The sequence below is a fragment of the Aspergillus candidus genome, assembly GCF_002847045.1.
Source record: "Aspergillus candidus strain CBS 102.13 unplaced genomic scaffold BDW47scaffold_17, whole genome shotgun sequence".
NCBI classification, from domain to species: Eukaryota; Fungi; Ascomycota; class Eurotiomycetes; order Eurotiales; family Aspergillaceae; genus Aspergillus; species Aspergillus candidus.
In genome coordinates this window covers 81,737-101,136 of record NW_020194022.1, presented here as the reverse complement: position 1 = coordinate 101,136, position 19,400 = coordinate 81,737, and the positions used below count along the sequence as shown (strand labels likewise).

At 53.2% G+C, this 19,400-nt stretch overlaps 7 protein-coding genes and 1 non-coding gene across 8 annotated transcripts; 1 reads left to right on the top strand and 7 right to left on the bottom strand.

Annotated features, from left to right (window-relative positions):
• Positions 1–113: 113 nt before the first annotated feature.
• Positions 114–4,219, bottom strand: BDW47DRAFT_116992 (uncharacterized protein; the record flags this gene model as incomplete). The annotated part of the gene is made up of 7 exons (XM_024815017.1): positions 114–1,645; positions 2,158–2,473; positions 2,555–2,877; positions 2,930–3,092; positions 3,158–3,430; positions 3,496–3,873; positions 3,944–4,219. The coding sequence occupies 7 exons, from the start codon at positions 4,217–4,219 to the stop codon at positions 114–116; spliced, it is 3,261 nt and encodes a 1,086-aa protein (XP_024672802.1).
• Positions 4,220–4,772: 553 nt separating this feature from the next.
• BDW47DRAFT_104300 (uncharacterized protein) lies at positions 4,773–8,300 on the top strand. The gene is made up of 10 exons (XM_024812293.1): positions 4,773–5,332; positions 5,392–5,541; positions 5,667–5,770; positions 5,821–5,969; positions 6,026–6,153; positions 6,202–7,071; positions 7,123–7,160; positions 7,210–7,395; positions 7,449–7,799; positions 7,846–8,300. The coding sequence occupies exons 2-10, from the start codon at positions 5,457–5,459 to the stop codon at positions 7,978–7,980; spliced, it is 2,046 nt and encodes a 681-aa protein (XP_024672801.1). The 5' UTR covers positions 4,773–5,332; positions 5,392–5,456; the 3' UTR covers positions 7,981–8,300.
• Positions 8,301–8,528: 228 nt separating this feature from the next.
• BDW47DRAFT_131147 (uncharacterized protein) lies at positions 8,529–10,220 on the bottom strand. Its single transcript, XM_024817252.1, has 2 exons — positions 9,040–10,220; positions 8,529–8,903 (listed from the first exon to the last, which is right to left on the bottom strand). Exons 1-2 carry the CDS (start codon positions 10,091–10,093, stop codon positions 8,653–8,655), a joined length of 1,305 nt encoding a protein of 434 aa, XP_024672800.1. The 5' UTR covers positions 10,094–10,220; the 3' UTR covers positions 8,529–8,652.
• Positions 10,221–11,578: 1,358 nt separating this feature from the next.
• On the bottom strand, positions 11,579–11,652 carry BDW47DRAFT_t62. The gene has a single exon. It is a non-coding gene; the product is annotated as a tRNA-Val (tRNA).
• A 128-nt stretch (positions 11,653–11,780) lies between these two features.
• On the bottom strand, positions 11,781–12,246 carry BDW47DRAFT_104296 (uncharacterized protein). The gene has a single exon (XM_024812292.1). The coding sequence runs from the start codon at positions 12,094–12,096 to the stop codon at positions 11,809–11,811; it is 288 nt and encodes a 95-aa protein (XP_024672799.1). The 5' UTR covers positions 12,097–12,246; the 3' UTR covers positions 11,781–11,808.
• On the bottom strand, positions 12,062–12,524 carry BDW47DRAFT_19969 (uncharacterized protein). The gene has a single exon (XM_024818426.1). It carries the CDS (start codon positions 12,411–12,413, stop codon positions 12,105–12,107), a length of 309 nt encoding a protein of 102 aa, XP_024672798.1. The 5' UTR covers positions 12,414–12,524; the 3' UTR covers positions 12,062–12,104.
• On the bottom strand, positions 12,209–14,546 carry BDW47DRAFT_104295 (uncharacterized protein). The gene is made up of 3 exons (XM_024812291.1): positions 13,555–14,546; positions 12,782–13,422; positions 12,209–12,719 (listed from the first exon to the last, which is right to left on the bottom strand). The coding sequence occupies exons 1-3, from the start codon at positions 14,138–14,140 to the stop codon at positions 12,636–12,638; spliced, it is 1,311 nt and encodes a 436-aa protein (XP_024672797.1). The 5' UTR covers positions 14,141–14,546; the 3' UTR covers positions 12,209–12,635.
• Positions 14,547–15,409: 863 nt separating this feature from the next.
• On the bottom strand, positions 15,410–18,881 carry BDW47DRAFT_19949 (putative C6 transcription factor). The gene is made up of 4 exons (XM_024818425.1): positions 18,259–18,881; positions 17,646–18,144; positions 16,814–17,576; positions 15,410–16,752 (listed from the first exon to the last, which is right to left on the bottom strand). The coding sequence occupies exons 1-4, from the start codon at positions 18,403–18,405 to the stop codon at positions 15,663–15,665; spliced, it is 2,499 nt and encodes an 832-aa protein (XP_024672796.1). The 5' UTR covers positions 18,406–18,881; the 3' UTR covers positions 15,410–15,662.
• Positions 18,882–19,400: the final 519 nt, after the last annotated feature.

Below are 19,400 nucleotides of genomic sequence, written 5' to 3'. Positions count from 1 at the left end.
CTAGGATGTATGATATAGTAAATGCGTAACAAGAGATATCTTTTTTAGGTCAAAACTCCAAGACCACTGGTCTTATGTACAGTTAAATCAATCAAGAGAAGCGTCATACAAGATTATTCTTCAAACACCAGCGAAATCCCGTCGTCACCCGCAGTGACAACCCGCTTTCCATCGAAGCCCTGCACAAAGCCCATGATACCACCGGACTGCTCCCCCTCGTTGTTCTCAGTGAGGCCCAGATGGCCCCTCCACTCAGACAGCAGCCCCTGCCCCGCGGCCGTCGTTCCGCCACGGGCATCCCAGCGTCTGACAACGCCGTCGATACCCACAGAGGTCAGCAGCCACGTCCGGCCCTGGCCAGCAGACGCAGAAGCCAGCGGACCGGGGCGGCCCACCGACGACGCCGCCGAGCGGTTCTGCAGGAACTCGACCTTGACGACGGCAGCCTCGTGGGCCTCCTTGATATGCCGACGGACGGCAAAGCGATGAGCGGTATCGAACAGCGCGATCGACCCGTCCACCGACCCAGCCGCGAGGAAGGTCAGCGGCGGCGCGGAGAAGCTCAGCGTTTCAACGCCGTCCGTCTGCGCCCGCAGCGAGGCAAGAAGCGTGCCTGCGGCAGAAGCGCCCGTCGATGCTTGGGAGGCGGTCGCCTTGCCCTTGGCTTTCGGTGCCGCCGCGGGCCCGCCAATCCGCGGAAGGCCGACCACCTTGATGTGACCCTCCGCGCCGCCGACAGCCGCAAATCCACCGCCGGGAGCAATGGCAACGGAGTACAGGCCCCCTTCGACGGCGAATCGCTGATCCTCGGGCGTCAGCCCCACGACGGCACTGGTGCCGGTCGAGTAGGAGATTCCGGCGGCGGCCGCCGCTCCGAAGACGTCGTAGACGTAGAAAGTGCCATCTTCCGAGACGGTGGCCAGGAGGTTCCCATCGGGGGTCCAAGCGCCAGCGGTGCAAGAGCCGGTGTGTTGGAAGAAGGACTGGATGATGGAGATGGGCTCGGCGGAGTCATTGTGGTCAATGCGGAAGACCCAGGCGCTGCCGTCGTTCGCGCCCACAGCGACCACGTTGTTCTTCTCCTCGGCGTTGTTCTCACACGGGCACACGGCGATCCAGTTGATCTCCTCCACCTCCTGCGCCTCCGCGACAAAGCCCCACGTGAGCCCCGTCAGCTGGGGCGAGGTATCGCGCCATACGCGCAGCCGGCCGTCCAGACCCCCCGTCACGACGTATTCGCCCTTGGGCTCGGTGAACGCGATCGCGTTGACGGAGTCCGTGTGTCCATCCATCTTGACGAGCGGTTGCAGGGACTTGCGCTCCTGCTTGGGCTGCGGGTTCGACTCGTAGCTCTGGGGCAGGACGGGGCGCTCATTCTGCGGGGTCGAGTCGAAGATGTATGCGCTGTCGTCGCCGGAGCCGGTCGCAACGATGGCGTTGTGGATGGGGTGCTGGGCGATGCAGAATAGCGAGTCGGAGTGCAGGTCGAAGTGGGCGGCGGAGTCGTTCTGCAGGAGGATCTCTTGGTCTTCGAATGTCATCTCCTGATCTTCGCCGTCGGACTCCATTGGGTGGTCATCATCTTGGCCGACGATCTCTTCGCCCTCGTCGGCGCCGAGGAAGACGTCGTCTTCGTGGTGAGGGTCTTGCGAGGAAGACATTGTAGGTTGGTTTGGAGGTATACTAGGGCTGGAAAAAAATGTGGTTGTTGATGAGAGTGGAAGAGAGGCACAAAGAAGGCAGAAAAGGTGGAAAAGTGAGTCACAACAGTATTGATAAAATCAAATCACCAACAACAGCAGGAATAAAAAAAATATAAAAATCTATAAACGCAGGAATTTTTTTTGCTGATTGACGAGTTTCCCATGGCGATAAAATGTCCCCGCTTAGAAATCTGAATCTCCCCGCGCCGACAGGCAAACACTGCAAACACGTCGATGCATCCGGTATGGCCAATTAGATAGTAGAACAATGTTGTATATTTTATGATTCGAATGTCACTACCACGAGGGAGACAGACATGACGTCGAAGTTTATCATCCTGAATATAGTATAATCATTCCTCTCAGTCTACCCGCCTTTCTATATATACACCTCGCTAGGTAGGATCGATATAAACAGCTCAAATCGATGGACATCCAATTCAAAGCTTGACACCAGCACGTCTGCGCGCTTCCTTCTCCTGGTCCCGCAGAAGACGGCGCAAGATCTTGCCACTAGGGCTCTTGGGAACAGCGTCAACGAATCGAACACCGCCTTTCAGCCACTTATGGCGCGCTTTGTGGTCTTCCACGTGCTTCATGATGGACTTGGCGATGGCTTCGTCGTCAGTCCCGGCGGAGACGGACTTGGTTACGATGGCCTTGGGGATCTCTCCGGCGGATGCGTCAGGGATCGCGATGACTGCACAGTCGGCGACTGCGGGGTGGGTCAGGAGGTGAGCCTCGAGCTCGGCGGGGGCGACTTGCAGGCCCTGCAAAGATGACATCGTGATTAACTTGACTTTCGCCCAAGATAGTAACAGGACGGGTAGGGAAAGAGGCGGGGAACATACCTTCACCTTGATCAACTCCTTGATCCGGTCGACAATGAAAATATGCTCGACATTCTTAGGGCTCAGACGCACAACAGCTTCGTCACCGGTGCGCATCCACCCATCCTCGAATGTTTCCTTGGTGGCCTTCTCATTATTCAGGTAGCCCAGGACGATGCTTGGACTGCGAACCACCAGTTCACCGGGGGTATCATAAGCGGTCACCTCTTGGCCTTCTGGGGTCACAATGCGCGCTTCAAACCCCGGGACTAGGCTGCCAGAAGAGCCGAGGAAGATGTCGGTAGGGTGGGTCGAGGAGACCACCGTGCAGGTCTCCGTGAGACCTGAACCAACGCATTAATACGCCATTTATGAACTTTGAGTGACAAGACTAACCGTAACCTTGTCGGATGGTGACACCCGGGTAGACCTTTTGGAAGTCGGCCGCTGTTTCCATTCCCAGGGGCGCCGCTCCAGTGAACAATGAGGTGACGGAGCTGAGGTCGAATTTGGAGCAGACCTCGTGGTTGCGCAGCATTGCAATGATGATTGGAGGGACCTGATCAGAACCATCAGCATTGTGATCTCGTTATTGGTACTCTTATTGATATTTTTTGAACTAACCAAGAACAGAGAGGAGATCTTGAAGTTTTGGATAGCCGTGAGGTATGACTTCATCTCGAACTTGGGGAGCACGATCGTCTGATCACCCCGGAATGATCCGGCATGACAGGTGACTACTAGAGCGTAGATATGGCTCTGGGGTAGCAGGCCCAAGGAAACGTCCGTGTACGGGGTTTTGCTCCCGGCAGAGAGATGATCCCGCCAAGACTGCTCGAAGGTCGAAATCTGAAGCACGTTGGCAATGACATTGCGGTGCGAGATCTTGACTCCTTTCTGGAAAACACAAACACGGTCAGAAGATCCTATGATGAAGACCGGGGTTCGGGTTCTGTACGCACGGGCAAACCAGATGTGCCACTCGAATAACACAGAAACGCGGTGCGACGGGAACCTTCTCCTGGGCCCCAGTTGAGGTTCTCTAGCGCCGGCAGGGCGCTTCCCTCCTGGACGAATTGCTCTAGGGTTTTGTAACCGGGGGCCTTTGCGCCCTCGGTGATCTGGGGAGGCAGCTCAATTAGGTAGATACGGTTCTTGGGGAAACCCGCCATGGAAGCCGCCTCCAAGGCGGTCGACAGCAGAGGGAGACAGGTGAAAAGCGCCGTGGCTTTGGAGTCTAGCAACTGGTGCTTCAGCTCGGCGGCGGAATAGGCCGCATTGGCGGGGGAGACGACGCCCCCTAACCGGTGTGTCGCCCATGACAGAGGCAACGTATCGATCTATCCGCGGAGTTAGTTGGTAATTTTATGGTTTTTTTTTTTTTTACCTCCTCAGGGGATCACCACGCACTGTATTCAAACTGAAAACACCCAGCACCTTGTCCCATTCAGTACCTTGGTTGGGCTGCCAGTTGAATTCCTTGGATAGGGCTCGAGACAAGTGCTCGACGCGAGTCACCACCTCCGACGGGGAGTAAGATCGCCCCGAGATGCCACACGTGTAGGGATGTCTCGATTGGTGGAAAGGAATGCGACCATGCGACTCCGAGAGCATAAATTCGCTGATGGGAATATTGTCGGGAATCGGGGGCAGCTCGCCTGCCGAGCTGGGAGGAGTGAACACCATTGTCAACCTCCGTCTAGTCTGATGTTTACGATAGAGAAGGGAAAGAAGGAAGGGGAGAAAGAATGGACCGAAGTCAGCGGGCAATAAATTAGAACGTGCGGGGAGCGAGAGGAGGGAAGATCCTCGGTGGTGGTCGCGTTAAATAATCGGATTTAGGGACAATCCTGAGTGCGGGGAAAGCTCCCTTCTCGGCAATCAATCGTCTTGCAGAATTTGCCGAACTCGAATGGATTTGATGTTCTGGCACAGCCCTCGGGGTGAGACCGATCATCTAGATTGGTTGGTTTGATTTGACACCATCCGCCGAGGCATTTTCCAAGTACTATTCCAGTACTTTCATTCCGGAATGCCCTGACGAGAACCCCTGACTTGATTAGTAGTTGTTGATATCCTCGGGTTAAGTCTGTTGAGTATCGGCAAGATTATGCCGAGAGCGACCAACAGGATCGGCCGCCATGTTTTAGTTCTGGGTTTAGTGGCGGTTTCTGATCCACTTGGATGTCTTCTATGACGATGCATCCCATCTTTAGCTGCAGTATCAAGGTGCCTTGCGTCCACATCGATCGTGTTGACAATTTGATATGGTTTGCTTCCATTTGTACTTGTTCAAAACACCAGAGATCTATAGTAACAAAACCAAGTCGGATTCAACCGGTATCCGCGACTAGATGAATTAAGCTTTGGGTGCTGTCAACTCAATGTATGGAAGATCGATGACAGGATGAGGTATTGGAAGTATAATCGACCACGATGAAGTCACAAAAATAGTGCAAGTTCAGGCTGCCATCGGATGGCCTCAGTTTTCCGGCTTTCCTGATCTTCCATCTCAACCTTTTGTCTTCTCCTCACTTCTTCATCTCCACCTTCTCTCCATCTCCAGCATCATCTTCTCCCCCCCTTCCGTTATCCTCGGTCCCTTGTTCTTCTCCGTTCGGAAACATCTCTCCTATCTCCCTGCACCTTATATGCCACCACCACGTCGGCTTCCATATAACCACTGTACCCACTCCCATCATTCCAGTCCACATTGCTCAGTATTACCCCATTTGGACTGTGAGCAAACTGGAATTGAGTATACTCGATTTGCAACTGGACAGAATTGAGCAAAACTAGGTGAGTGTTCCATTCTACAAGAAGACTCCTTTGGGTCAAATAACATCTGACGGACCAAGCCTTACTTCCCGTGACGGTCTTTTGCTGTGCCATGGAAGCCTAAGTTACCTTAGATGATACAAAAATGGCCCCCACAAAGAAGCCAGTAACCAAGCACCAGGCTGTGATATCGGGGCGCGTACTTCGCTCAGGGAACCGCTCTTCTGCAGGTACGTCTCCCAATTCGTAGAATAGACACCTACCAAGTGCCAAGCAGAAATGGCCTGGACCTCATAAGCATAAACTTCTTGCTTGGGGTTGCCGCAATTGGGCGTGTATGTCTAACATCCAATAGCCACACTTGATCCGTCAAAGATTGCAAGTCTGGTCGAGGAGGTGGTAGATCCAATCCCCGTGACTCCAATCCCGGTGGATGGAAGTCCTCCAGCGTGGGCTGAGGTTCGTTGCTTACCGTCCTGTATATGAATACTCTAACTAAAATGTACCAGTGTCGCCCTGAGCTTTGTGATGCCCTTCCTTGGTTCCGTTCCGTCCAAGGGGGGGTGTATCATTCCGGAAACATCTGCCTTGGGTTTCTTCTCGATGCCGACTGTGGTATTCGCTCCCACATAGACGATGAAGTGATCATAACCCGCGTGTAGGTGGCACCGTATCTGTTCTAGGGCATGACTGAGGCTAACCTGGGCTGAAAAGAGGGGGCGGTTGCACCAAAGATGCGCAGGGAAACCTGACCCTGATCAAGGATCAAGACTGCGACGGTTCAGCGCTGACCAGCCTTTATAACAGCAAGGAACTTAAAATCCCCATCGGTATAATAATAGGTAAGCTTCCTAAGTATGATCACTTAGGATGACATCAACCTCGTACAGGGAATCGCAACACGGTCCTGGGAAGACAACTCCCCCATCGGTATAACGTGATGGATTACTTTCTCATTTCTGACATATGGTTTGAGAAGGTCGGGGAGAGAAAAGGGGCAAAAGTCCGGTTTGAAAAGCTAGACCTGAGCGCAAAAAGCTGGTGGGCTGTCAAGGGATCCCCGGAGCCCGTGGCTTATGATATGCGTGATAACAACCACGTTCAGCCCCAGGTAGAAGTGTGTTTTGATTGTGGTTTGACCAGTACACAGATATACAATGAGGGGTGGATGTGTCTCAGTCCGGGTTGCAGGAAATTCTGGAAGATCAACGGAGCAGCCCCAATGGCTCTCACATTCCACCCTAACTTTCTGAACTATCGGATGACCCCATCAGAACACATTAAACAGCATTACAGCCTAGTGCCGGATTTGCTATCGTCACTCAAAGAGAGTACTCTTCGCATTTCATGGAGAGGTATAGTGTGTCCTAGGTGCTCCAAATGCATATCTCGCAGATTCTGGCAAGGCTGGAAATGCACAGATGACGACATTGCTTCGGGCCAGCCAGGCAATCCTTGCCTATATCAGAAAATGATGCCCATAGACGTACTCTCTCTGCGATCAGTGATCGATGAATTCGAGATCAGTCCTATCAAGCGGGCGCTGTACTTTGATTCTAAGTATCTGATCCCAGAGGTTGATGACATAACGTTATATCCATACAGAAAACTCACCTATAACATTCCTCGGGTCGGATCAATCACTCATCTAGTCTCCAGTAGGACTATCAATAGTCGTGCCAACGGTCCGAATGATTTATTCGACCAGTTACAGCAGGCTGACCTTGATTTGCGGCGCTATCCCTTGCAGCAGAGTGTTGGTGAGTTTAGTACACGGGGTGATAATGAAAGCTAACGGTCATTACTCTTAGTCGCTGGTACACTTACGGCCCACTTTGCCGTCAATTATGTAGGAGCCCCACAAAGGATTCAGCTCTAGAAGAGATTAACATCATCAGGGCATGCCATATAAATATGTTGTTTCGGTAGGCTCCAAAGGGTTTGACGAAGCCCCTTGCGAAATACTACGTGCCTTGGGTCGTCTCAGCTGGGCAACCGAAAAAGCCGTGTCCACCGCCGGACATCAGCCCCTTTCCCCGAATGAACTGCTACTACTCGGATATCTGGAGGGAATGAAGATAGGAGTACGTGCTGTAATCCTTCACTCAAAAGGAGAAAACAAAAATAACGATGTTAGTACCATGATGATGGAGAATCCTCGCTTGGCCCAACCATCGCTACATTGTCTCTTGGTGCCAAGTCCACCATGTTGATTCGAATGAAGTATAAATACTATCACGGGCAGAGCAAAGCAAAAGTGCCCCTGGCAGATGATCCTATTCTGGAAGGCTGTGAGCTCCAGAAGCAGAGGCAGGCACTCAGAGACCAGCTCATTGGCGGTCATATAGCGCAAGTGGGTTATGAGAAACGGCTCAAAGAACTCCTCAGACAATGCCGAAGTGGAGAGGCCGCACCCACCATCAAAATGGAGCTGAACCACGGGGACCTAGTTGTCATGCATGGTTCAAGACTGCAAAAGTACTTCGAGGTACGTAATTTTCCCCTTATCGGACACCGACTCTAACACCCTCCAGCATTCGGTCATTCCTGACAGCAGACTGCGATTCGCCCTGACAGCCCGCTACATCAAACCAGAGGGCCTCAGTGCCGAAGAACTGAAGAAGGGACAATTTACTCTCTCACCCGATCAAATCTACGACGGACAGTAATATTATGGCCTGTTGCCAGGACCTGCATCCACTTATTTTTATGTCTAATATCGAAGTGTGCATCGTATATGGTCCCGACGAACCTGAAAGAGTATCAAAAAGAGGAAGAAACTCAAAACAGAATGAGACAGAAAGACGCAAAAAAACAGACACCGTCTCACATGTTACGGGCTAAGCCCTATATCCATACAAGACAAGACATCGTTACCAACCAGAGCTGACGTCTCCATCCCCCTCCCTTCCCCTAGTCACTAGGACTAATACGAACCTGATACGAAAAGCTCGCGCGGTGCACGAAGCCAAATGGAGGGACAGTAGCGCTGTCCCCTACGTACGAAATACCAAAGGTGAACTTATTACATATATGATCAGACAGTGGCTCGCTCCCAAACTAGCTTTGGAGGCGTCACCACCGTATCAAAAGAACCTTGGTTCTTCCCTTGCCTCATTTCATCCACGAAAGCCGTCAACTAGAAGAGAAAGGGGTATTTATTTTATTATTCAGTCTGAGGGTGAGTGAGAAATGTAATGGTTGAGTAAAGTGGTAAAGTGAAGTGATGCAGAGAAACGTAACGCTATCCAATCCGTCAACCCGTCCATCCATCCATCCATCCATCCTATCCCATACCGATCCAGCCCACTCACTACTCAAGTCAAACCCTCCAGTCCACACTAGACAGCAGGAGCAGCCGTAGCCTCGGGCACAATATCAGCCGCAATAGTGATAGTAGCGACAGGGACCCAGACCTCACCAGGGTTGAGGTCACCAGCGGGGGGTGCATCGCCCCCGGTAACGGCGTTACCGTCGTCGTTGTTAGCAGGAGGGGCAGGAGCGGGGGGAGCAGGAGCAGGAGGCGCGGCGGGAGGGGCAGTCTTGACGGGCGGCGTGGAGGATCCTTGGTCGTAGCATTTGAGGAAGGAGTCTATGGTTGTGGTTAGAATTTGGTAATGGTAACGGTAATGAGCCACATGGTTTTGGGTTCCAGAACCATAGGTAAAGGGGGAGGTGGGGAGGATTGATTGAAAAAAAAAAAAAAAAAGAGGAAAAAAGAAACATACCGGAAGAATAGTAAGCGTAAGTATCAGCGTTGTTCAACGCATCCTCCGTACCCAACGCGAGCACATCGTCAATGCCGTACGCAATATCGTCCGTGCCCTGCGCCTCAGAGACAGAAGCGTGGGTTATCTCGTGGAGCGTGATGCCCGCGCGGTCCAGGTAGCCGCAGTCGTTGGAGATAGCCACGGTCTGGTAGTAGGCCGGGCAGTTGACGACCTTGTTCTCGGTGGGGTAGGTGACGGCGGCGATGTTGCCTCCGCAGGCGTCGTCGCCGGACGGCTGGCAGTAGTAGGTGAGGGTGCCGACGGAGTTAGCCTCGGAGGCGACGGCGTCCATGCGGGAGGCGACCTGGTCGCGGGCTGCCTGGTCGGAGGTCTTGAAGTACTTTTCGAAGAGCCCGCTGGTGCCGTCGCGGGCGTCTGCGGCGGCGGCTTGGGCCATCTGCGTGGCGCGGCCCAGGGCGTCGTGCGCGGCTTGGGTGTCTTCTGCGGAGCAGTCGGCGAGGGTGGAGCGCGCGCTGAGCTTGTGGGTGGGGCGGTCCTTGGGGGTCGTGATGGTGATGGTGTTGGTGCGGTAGGCGGCGCGGGCGAACTTCGTGGGATGTTTGCTGGTGGTGTATTCCAGGGCGCTGTTGGCGGCAGCGGTGTAGGTCTCGCCTGCGGTCAGGTCGTAGAAGTCGGCGACGTCGAAGGTGGTGTGCAGGGTCTGGTTGGGGGCGATGTGCGCGAAGGCGTCGCGGGAGAGGTGGCTGTTGATGTAGCGGACCTCTGCGCCGTCGAAGAGGGCGTCATTGTCGCTGGTGATGTTGACCTTGCGCGTGGGGCGCCAGTCCATCAGGCCGCCGCTCTTGACGATTTCGAGACTCTCATGACCGGTGTTCGTGATGCGGGCCAGCACGGCGGTGTCGCCCAGCGCACGCAGACGAACATCCAGGGGGAAACTGATGCCGCCGTCCCGCGGAGGCTCCGAGACCCGTCTCGGGAAAGTGATTGGCTTTCCAGCAGCCAATGTAGTTAAAAGAGCGAAAAGCTGAAATAGGAGAAGGAGGGGGGCCATGGTGAAGGAAAAGTATATTTATATATAAAGAAAGTAAAAAAAAATGTATATAAAAAAAAGGGTAAAAAGAAAGAAAAGAGAGTGAAAGATAGAAAGAGAATGCAAAGAACAAAATGGCCTGGTCTCAGATGGCTAAGACGAAGGGCCCCAGGGCTCATTTATACCACAGCGCAGCGAGATGAGGCGATACTGGGTCCAGGAACCTTGGGCGTTTCAGAACACCTGCCCTAGTCGGTTCTTAGACCTGGGGATAGTCTCCGGATGGGTCACATCACGATCTGGGCCACAGCCTGCGGCCCAGCGGCATCGAACGTAAGGGCAAGTTGGGCGACAGCCACGAGGGTGGATATGTTGCGATGCGGCATTCCAGCATGCAGTTTCGTCTCCCACATCGTGGCAGATATGTCGAACTTCACGGTGAAGAAATACGCTGACAGCTCTGCTGTTACCGCCGCAGCTATGCGCTGCAGAAGCGCCCATCTCGAGGTAAACACGAGATCATCAGCGATCTAGGCACGCGCGGGGCCTCACATTAGAAACAACGGACTGGGTCATCTTCGTTTCAGCTCCGCCTGGCCGCCAGTGGAATTTCTCGGCTATAGTCCGTACGGCATATACCGCAAGGAGGCAGACTGGACTAAGACAGGACCAGGGCGAGCCCACACCTAGTCTATCCAAGGGACGAGCGCCCCACCGCGGTCAACCAACATGTCAAAAGAGGCATGACTCGAAGGAAGTTTTCAGTTGTCTTAGATTCCAAAAAGACTGGAGGAGCATCAAACAACAGACCGAATAGGAAAAGTAGGACCCGCCGGGTCCTGAGCCGTTATTTAGATATCCATAGGATCGACATCCCGATGCAGGAATCGGGGGAAATACGGGTGGATCTTCCCCTGGCTGGAAACATGGTAGGCCATTTTTTCATACCCCTGACGGCCCACCGAACCAGCCATACCATGCCACTAAGTTGTCTTTGACTCCTTGCAGGTGAGCCTTGACTCCCGGTTGACGCAGGAACCCGGCGGGAGTAAAGTATGGAAACGGACGTCAGGAAGTTAAGACAAGGGATTGTAATGGGGAGAATCCCGAGTGGTTTGTGGCGTCGGCGTTGTGAAGCGGATGGCGGATTAAAAGTCCTGGTCCCAAGCTTCCATTTTTAGGGAGATGATAGAATTAGAGAGGCTCCCTGATTTGACTGGGCTCAGGGATGGAACGAGTGCGTTCTGGGACACGGCTGCGACGCATGGTGGCTTGGCGATCTTGGGGATGTTTGAGGTTTGAAGATCTTGATAATGAGCCGCGTTTGTCGACCAACTAGATTCTTTATTTGATAATGATATATATAGTGTTGTTTAGGGTGTTCATTGTTAGTTAAAATATGAAATAAGATCAAAATGGATACGAGAGGGGTGGAGGAGAGAGAATCAAGGTTGATAGAGTGAAAGATTGTGAAAGTCGAGTAAAAAAAAGAAGAAGAAAAAAGAATGACCAGTGCCAGGTTCGAACTGGCGACCTTTTCGGTGTTAACGAAACGATATGACCAACTAATCCAACCGGCCATTGTTGAGGATACTTTCCCCTTGTGTGATATCTGAGCAGCCGGATTGACCTGAGACAGAGAACCCTGACTGAAACGCCCCAAAGTCTAGACTGAAGTTTATTTTGACCCTACTATCTGTAGCCAGAGTACAGAAACCAAGCAAATGGTATCATTCCTATCCTATGGGTACTATCCTAGGGTAGCCCGCTATTTCTAATATGTCAATATCAATCAAGCATCTGTTCGATGCTCTCCCATCCTGTCGGTCTGGTGGTTTCTCTGTATCTTTCAGAAACACGACGCATCCAAGCGGGAAAGAAGAAGAAGAAAAAAAAAAGGATAAAAGGCAAACCCTCAAAATACAACCTCGCCTAGGTCCTCTGTAGTTCGGACGACGGGTGGAAAAACTGCAAGAAGTGAAGTAACAGAAACAAGGAGAATGAACAGAACAAGAACATCGCATCGGATCAATCAATCAATCAATGAATAGAAACACAGCACGAGTATGTCTGCATGGACATTACAGCAGAAAGACTTCCCAAATCTTGACCGCAACACGGGGGGAAAGATTGAATAAAACGCAAAAAAAAAAAGGAAGAAAAAAAAAAAAAAACGGGAATCCCCCCGGAAGTTAGAACCCACAACGCCGTTTCCAGTGATAAAAAGCCGGGTATATCCAGCACCGTGATGCAAAATGTACGGAGAATAGCAAGAGGCCGATGTCGAGATCGGGGTAAGGTCCTCCGGTCCAAGGACAAACGGCCTCAACTTCATTTTCATTGTCCCTTTTTCTTTTTTTTGGTGCTTTTCTGGGTTTTTGATTCTGTTCTTTTCAAGTCCGAAACCGGTTCAGAGACAAAAGCAAGATGAAAAAAGAAAACAGCCAGAAGAAGAGAAACAAAAAGTCTGTTCGTTTCTTTTTCGTTCCTGGTTCTTTTTGGGATGGTTCTCCCCCTCTCTCATCAACCTGGGGGATGGACTCGGGTATTTGAGGGGTCCCCGTTATCTGGCCCCGATCCCGTATATGCCCACCCCGTAGCTTCCTCCGCGGTCCGGGTGAGGGGTCGATATCTTCGAGACATGGTCCTTTGATGCATCATCAGTAAGGCTGCGCGCGTGTCCCCATGTCCCTCCCTCGACTACCCTACCTTCTTTCGCTTCTTCTTCCCCACCCCTTCGCCGTTGGAGTTGAACGCGCCCTCGTCGTCGTCGTCCGCAAACCCTTCGCCGTACCCGACAAAGCTGTTCTCGTCGTAATGCCGTTTGCGCCCGCGGCTCGGTCGATTGCGATCCGCATCGGCCGTCGGGGTCCCGTTCGCGGAATTCGGCCCTCGTGCGCCGCTGGGCGCCGACGGGGCGGCGGTCGTCTTCTTGCCTGCCTCCGCGCCGCCGTGTTTCGACGGCTTCTCATGGCCCAGCACATCCTCCCAGTAGTCGTTGTTCGGCACGGCGCCGGGCTCCATCCTCATCGCCTTCATCTGGAGATTGTGCAGCGCGGAGTCCATGTCAGCGATCTTGATGTCCTTCCCGTACACCTTCTGGTTCTGCCACTCTTCCTCGGGCCACAAGGTCATGTGCCGTAACCCGCCGGGCGCCCCCGGTTCTTGTTTGACGGGCTTATTTCGCCCTGCGAGGCCCAATCCCTTTAATTTGCCCTCGTACGACTTCCGTAACCGGTTGATCTTCTCCCCCGTGATGGGGTCCATGCGGGCCACCGACTTTGCCACCGGCCCGAGCCCGTACAGCGAGACGAGATCGATCGACGGATCGGGACCAGGTGTGACATGAGCTGTAGGTTCATGGCACAGTGTTAACGAAGCTCAGCCTAGAGATGTTATGGAACAGCGCGCAAAGGCGCAATATGTATAAATGAAAGGGGGGCATCAGCCCGCACCAGTAACTGGTGTTGGGGAGCTCTTACAGCTTTTGCACAGATGGTAAGCCGACGAGAATTCTTTTTGTAGCGAGTCCAGACTCGATATCCGGCCCAGAGCGCCGTCCGTGTCAATGTCCATGGCGTCGCCCGGTCCTCCAAGCTGCCGTTCGTGATCGGTTCGCCGGTTATCTGCGTGTGGTGTCGAGGCGTCCGTCAACGCTGCCGCATCCGGCATCGCCGAAGAGACGGACTTATCCGCGTGGTCCGCGTCATCGGCGGAGGATGGCCCCGGAAACTGACCGCTCACGCTGCTCGCCGGGGTGGGAAACGACTGCGGGGGGCCTACGACCGGCTGCTGGGAGGGCTGAGTGGACATGGGAGCCGAGGATGGAGGGGAGGAGACGTTCGCGGGCTGAGAGGTTGTCTGCTGGTTGGGCGATGCTTGCGAGGAAGTGAAGTTGGAGGCATAATTTTGAGCGCTTACCGACATCAACGGTGGCGATGTCGGAGTCTGAGGGATCTGATCGGATACGGGAATCGACGGCTGAGTCTCCTTGAGAGAGCCGGCGGCGGGAGAAGACGGTGACGGAGGCCCTGCTCGGAGTGATACCGATGAGGCGCGATCAGACATGGAGTCTTGGAGGAGAGATGCAAAAGAGACCACGGTCGGCTGACGAAACGCCTAAGGAGGGCGGAACGCAGTTTGCGTCCCACGACCCGTTTCGCGAGATGGCCGAGATTGACAATCCCCACGGAACAGCGGCGGGTCCAGATAGATCCAAAGCGAGGGAGGGGGTGCGATCACACCGGGTCGGGGGGGCTCAGACGGGCGAGCAGGACGTTGGGACGACCCGTCTAGACGAAACACATTCCAGATCGCCGGGGGTTGACTCCTCGTAGCGAACTAACCGAAAGAAAGGCGATCGTAAAATAGCGAGGCGAATAATTGAGTAGAGAGTGAAATATTGGCGAGAAGAGCGATAGAAGACGGCGGGAGGAGGGGGTGGTTCGGGGGTTCGTCAATGGTGATGGTGGGAGAGAAACCCTTTGATCCGCCGCTGGAGGAGAAGATGGAATGGAATTGGATAGCATGACGGGATGGGACGGGTCACGTGACCGAGCCCGCGGGACGGGACGGTACGGTACGGTCACGTCGGTATCGTCCATACCGTATAATACGAGAGTCACCTACGCTTCATGGACTCTTTCAAGGTGAAGGATAGCCCTGTCATCCTGTTTCAGAGATCTTTCACATTTTTCCCAATATGATGTTTGAATGTCTATTGAATGCTGTACACATATTGCTCTCTTCTCCGCACTTGATATAAAGCTACATACCATACCACCCCCTACAGTGTCTGTCAGTAAACTCTATACAGTCAACCAGACAGAATGCACTGGGTATCAAAGATCGCGACCCGAGACCGAAAAGCGCACGCGAGTCAAAACTTGAGGATTTGCATATCCAACTTAAGCAAGCCCCGGTGGTGGAAGTCCATGATTCCACTACCAACGGAAGGACGTGCGCGGTGGGTCCGATACTTCAATGGCCCGAGATCCTCCGTAAGGACCATTCATTCGTTCATTGCCAGGTTGGCCGTCAAGAAATGGGTGGTCCTCCCCGCGTATATAGTTGGGACTCGCTGAACTGCGCGTTTCGCAAGGGGTTGAGAAACCCCTTTCAAATAGTAATTGCCTATCCCTGACAGAAGACTTATCGTGGATCGGAGCCACGGATCGATTGATGACCCTGTGTAAAGTATCTCCAGGGGGACTGAATGATCGTGAGTGGATAGATAGCTTTCCACCCTCGATAGATCACAAACAGACAAGGAAAGTAGAAAAAAAAATGATTAGAAAAAGATCCAGGTTTCCTTCCAAAGTCGTACACTGGCTCCGAACGCCAAGCTGTCACAACTCATAAACAAACACACCCCATAATCATATAGCCCATGGGTATATTTACATTTCCAGAGAGAGAAAAAATAAACGCGATCATGGCCCCCCAAGGCGTCGCGGTGCACGCATTGACTATAAGGGACCAGTCGAGAAACCAAGAAAATACAGTGATAGAGTAAAGATGGGTTTGGAAAAAAAGGAGGGGGGAAAGAAAAGCAAGTAATACGACAAGAAGAGTAGGAAAAACACATGCATCACGACTGGTAGAAAGTGGCCGAGTCCTGCACGAGTTGGGACGAAACATCCGGAATGTTATCCGCTAGGGACGCCATTAGCTCGATCTGATCTTGCTGGCTCAGGGTCCGTTCCCGCCAGGAGGAGGTCGGATAAGCGCCGTTGAGGTATTGGGAGTACTGGTCATCCATTGTGTCCATCCAGTCTAACGGATTGAAAGCGGCATTGATATATGCCAGAGTCTCCGAGGTGGTGGAGGCGATCGATGCATTGGGGTCCCAGCCCGAAACCCCTGGCAAGACGGACGGAAAGGGATTGTATGGCGTTGCGGCGTCGAAGGGCAGATCGGCACAGGTCGTCTGGGGCTTCTTGTATGGGGCCGTGGTGAATGGGGTGGGCGTCGCGTTCGACGAAGGTGACGACTGCGTGTGCGAGTGGGGACCCCATAGGGCGAAGTCGGTTGCTTTGATGGGCTCAATGGCCACGCTTGATAAGGGAGAAGTCTGGGACGATGGCTGTGAGTGGGAAGGGGGAGGGTCAGTCGAAGGCCCCCGGGAGAAGGCGTGGACCGATGCGCTGTCAGTGACCGAGGAACTGGCGCCCCGAACGTTCTGGGAGTGGAAGGACGCGGTGGTGCTCGCGGGGCTCGTCGTGGACGGAGGACTGGTGACATCCTGCGAGGAGGCGGGAGTCCCTTGGTTCGCCGGTGACGACACCACGAAGGACTCGTCGGTATTGTAGGCTTTCAAGCACGCAGTCACGAGGCTCTGATAAAGAATCAAGGCCGATTCGACGCCGGGCCACCGTCTCGATGCGAGGGCAATCGCTTCCATGGCCACTTCCAAGTGGCCCATCACTTCCTCGATCGGGTGCTCCCGCCGGATATCGGGGTATGATAGGGACCAGAGGATCGTGTTCAGAGCCATGAAGAGCGACTGGGTGAAAATCCAGGTCAAATCCACCGACTGCGTCTGGAGCTGTTCGCGCTGCATTTTGACATTGAAGACGGACGCTTCATAGCATTTTTCTGCAGCGCTGACCGACGGTTCGGGGACCTGGGGCGACGGTCGAAACATGAAGACGATCATCGTATTCCGTCGACCATGAAACCTGTCCAAAAAGAACCGCCTGTGAGCTACCAGATCCCGAAGACGCAGAGAGGAATCCTTACCATGTGGCACTGAGTCCACTGCCGCCATCTTTCTTCGGACACGAGGCCACCCAGTAGTCGAGCTTACAGAGCATCTGGGAGAACCACGGGTCTTGATCATCAAGTGGCGTCTCGCGCTTGTTGAGATAGAGGGTCCGCCGAATCTCGGATTGGAGGAGGCGCATTTTGAAGAAGTGGATGGCGATACACTTGGGCAGGATTGGCACCCCTCCAGGGATGATCCCCTCCGCGGTGATGTACTTGTCATCGACCATCTCGAAGAATTTGACATCGATAAAGTCATGATGGACCGAAAAGGAGCTGGGACGTCCGAGGCTATGGGAAAGACCATATTCCATCGAGAGGACGATCCAAAATAGCCTCCGGCGCATATCAATCTCCAAGGGATTCAATGGCGCCCCGCTGGGTGAGCGCACTACGGTCGACTCGGTCATCAGTCCCAATTCCTGGCTCAGTCTGACTGCTATTCCAACGACCCAGTATGCGGCCGTCCGCGTAGGTGTCAACAAGGAGTATTGCGCGATCATGATCAGACATTGCAATGACCTCAGGTCCATTCGTTGAAGGGAAGCTTCTAGAAAAGGCAGCGCGGCCAGGTAATAACCATCCGCCAGCCCGGCAAAGTCGGGGCTCATCTTCTGCATGCTAATGGCAATCACCATGCGGAGCTGAAAGTTTTTGCACGGGTCTTTCGAACCATTGAATACATCTTCGACTTCTTGGCGGAACGTAGGTTCATGCAGCGTGGGAAGCATTGCTTGGGCTGCCGTGTCGGTTAGCCCTCGGACTCACTAAGTACACCTATGGGGGAAGCCAAAAAAAAAGTACAGACCTTTGACCATGTATACATCGACGAGTCGGTACGTGATCGCTCTGGGAGGCAGGTTCTGCTGCGGGGTAGAGCTTATGATGGGAAAGATTTTGGATGTGGGCTTGGAGCTCTCCAAGATAAAACGGTCCTTAATCTCCTGGGCGGTAAATTCCGGCACGACATCTTTAATGCTTTTTGAGTCCGTGTTGTGCTTGGCCATCTCCATGACCAGGCGCGTGATGGCGATCCCACTCGACGGGCCTAAGTAGCGCGACTCGTCGTGTTCTTTGAACCGAATGCGACCGGCTCCGCGCACCATCAATTCAGCATCCGCTGCATGTTCAAAGTCCTTCTCAAGCGTCACCAGTTCCCTTTCCATGGCGCGAGCCTTGTCGCGGAGGGTGCTGATGTAGGTTCGCGGGATGGTACATTTTCGCGCCGAGTCGTAATAGACACACTTTGTATTGCTGCGCTGGCACGGGGCGCATTTTGGTATTCCGGGATCACATCTAGATTTACGCTATCAACGAATCGATCAGCCTGCCGAGTCTCCAATGGTGGGGTCAAGCAAGGGGTGCAGGGTGAGAACAGCGGTTGACCAGGGGAGGGATTGGAAGGGCGTCGGAGGCCATACCTGTCGGCACCGGGTACAAGCCGTTAATGTGTGTGCAATGCGGCCATCAGACGATTGGTCCGACAGTTGCGACGACTTGGATGGGGGTCTGTTCCAGGGATTGGTGAATTCTGGCCGGGTCCTGAACGAGTTGGGTAGAGTTGCCATGACGGTATCGGATCGCTGGACGGAGGCAGTGTTTCACTCTCACACTCACTCTCACTCTCACTCCCACTCCCACTCTCCACTCTACCACCGATTGACGAGGACGAGAGAGGTCAAAGATGATGAAAAAGAGGGATTTCGAGGCCACAATATTTTTCAAAGTTCAGCGGGTATACAATAGCTGGCGAACGCCGTGGCCGGTGACTCGAATAGGATCCGACGGAATACTCTCACGCGATTTGGTTCGAAGATCGAAAGAGCATGGAGCGAAGAGATAGAGTCGACCGGCATATTCATCAAGAAGTCATGCCAAGGGGGTTGCGAAAGGATTAATTAATTACACCCGGAGCCTGAGGAGGTGGAGGACCAATATAGTAAGAGGCTGACCGATCGAAGGAAGCCAACAGACTAAGCCATATTCAACCAGTGCAACGGTTCCGAAGAGTCCGTTTACTCAAAGAAGACAAGAAATGGTTGAGAGCATCACTTATTTGACGAGGACATCAAAAGGTGATTAATAACGGAGGAGAGGGTAGACCATAAAAAAAAGACGTACGTGTACACACAAAGACCGAGAGAGAGAGAGAGAGAGAGAGAAAGAGAGAGGGGAGAGAAGGGGAGAAGAAGAGGAGGCGGGGCGAGGAAAATAAATGGGTGGAATGAATGAAGCCTCGGCCCCGTCCCGCGTTTACTTACTGACTTTACTGTACCTTACAATATCTACAACATTGGGTAGAGATTCCGACTTTGGCTGGATTATACCCAAGATGGATGGATGTTGTGTCCTGAAATATTTTGATCATTAGCCCTGGACCATTTGTCAAACCGACCAGGTAGACTGTAGGCGAGGTCTTTCATGTACCTTTGAACCCCCCTCGATCACCATAGATAGGTAGCCTGTCGAGATGCTGCAAGGACCCTGCCAATCATGATCTGACAATACATCCGGTGATCATTGGCCAGGAAACGCGCGTAAAACGACATTCGTGAAAAAATCT

What these genes read in the sequence shown, in the direction of transcription:
- BDW47DRAFT_104296 (XM_024812292.1), bottom strand. Translation starts at nt 12,096, where the DNA reads ATGCGATGTTCTTGTTCTGTTCATTCTCCTTGTTTCTGTTACTTCACT.
- BDW47DRAFT_104300 (XM_024812293.1), top strand. Translation starts at nt 5,457, where the DNA reads ATGGCCCCCACAAAGAAGCCAGTAACCAAGCACCAGGCTGTGATATCG. An exon ending in CCCCATCGGTATAATAATAG is followed by an intron (nt 6,154 to 6,201) that starts GTAAGCTTCCTA and finishes AACCTCGTACAG; the next exon opens with GGAATCGCAACACGGTCCTG. An exon ending in GACTGCAAAAGTACTTCGAG is followed by an intron (nt 7,800 to 7,845) that starts GTACGTAATTTT and finishes AACACCCTCCAG; the next exon opens with CATTCGGTCATTCCTGACAG.
- BDW47DRAFT_19949 (XM_024818425.1), bottom strand. Translation starts at nt 18,405, where the DNA reads ATGGCAACTCTACCCAACTCGTTCAGGACCCGGCCAGAATTCACCAAT. An exon ending in CGATGTATACATGGTCAAAG is followed by an intron (nt 17,577 to 17,645) that starts GTCTGTACTTTT and finishes CCGACACGGCAG; the next exon opens with CCCAAGCAATGCTTCCCACG. An exon ending in AGTGGACTCAGTGCCACATG is followed by an intron (nt 16,753 to 16,813) that starts GTAAGGATTCCT and finishes CTTTTTGGACAG; the next exon opens with GTTTCATGGTCGACGGAATA.
- BDW47DRAFT_19969 (XM_024818426.1), bottom strand. Translation starts at nt 12,413, where the DNA reads ATGAAAATGAAGTTGAGGCCGTTTGTCCTTGGACCGGAGGACCTTACC.
- BDW47DRAFT_131147 (XM_024817252.1), bottom strand. Translation starts at nt 10,093, where the DNA reads ATGGCCCCCCTCCTTCTCCTATTTCAGCTTTTCGCTCTTTTAACTACA. An exon ending in TTACGCTTACTATTCTTCCG is followed by an intron (nt 8,904 to 9,039) that starts GTATGTTTCTTT and finishes CCACAACCATAG; the next exon opens with ACTCCTTCCTCAAATGCTAC.
- BDW47DRAFT_104295 (XM_024812291.1), bottom strand. Translation starts at nt 14,140, where the DNA reads ATGTCTGATCGCGCCTCATCGGTATCACTCCGAGCAGGGCCTCCGTCA. An exon ending in TTACCATCTGTGCAAAAGCT is followed by an intron (nt 13,423 to 13,554) that starts GTAAGAGCTCCC and finishes ATGAACCTACAG; the next exon opens with CTCATGTCACACCTGGTCCC. An exon ending in GGAAGAAGAAGCGAAAGAAG is followed by an intron (nt 12,720 to 12,781) that starts GTAGGGTAGTCG and finishes GATGCATCAAAG; the next exon opens with GACCATGTCTCGAAGATATC.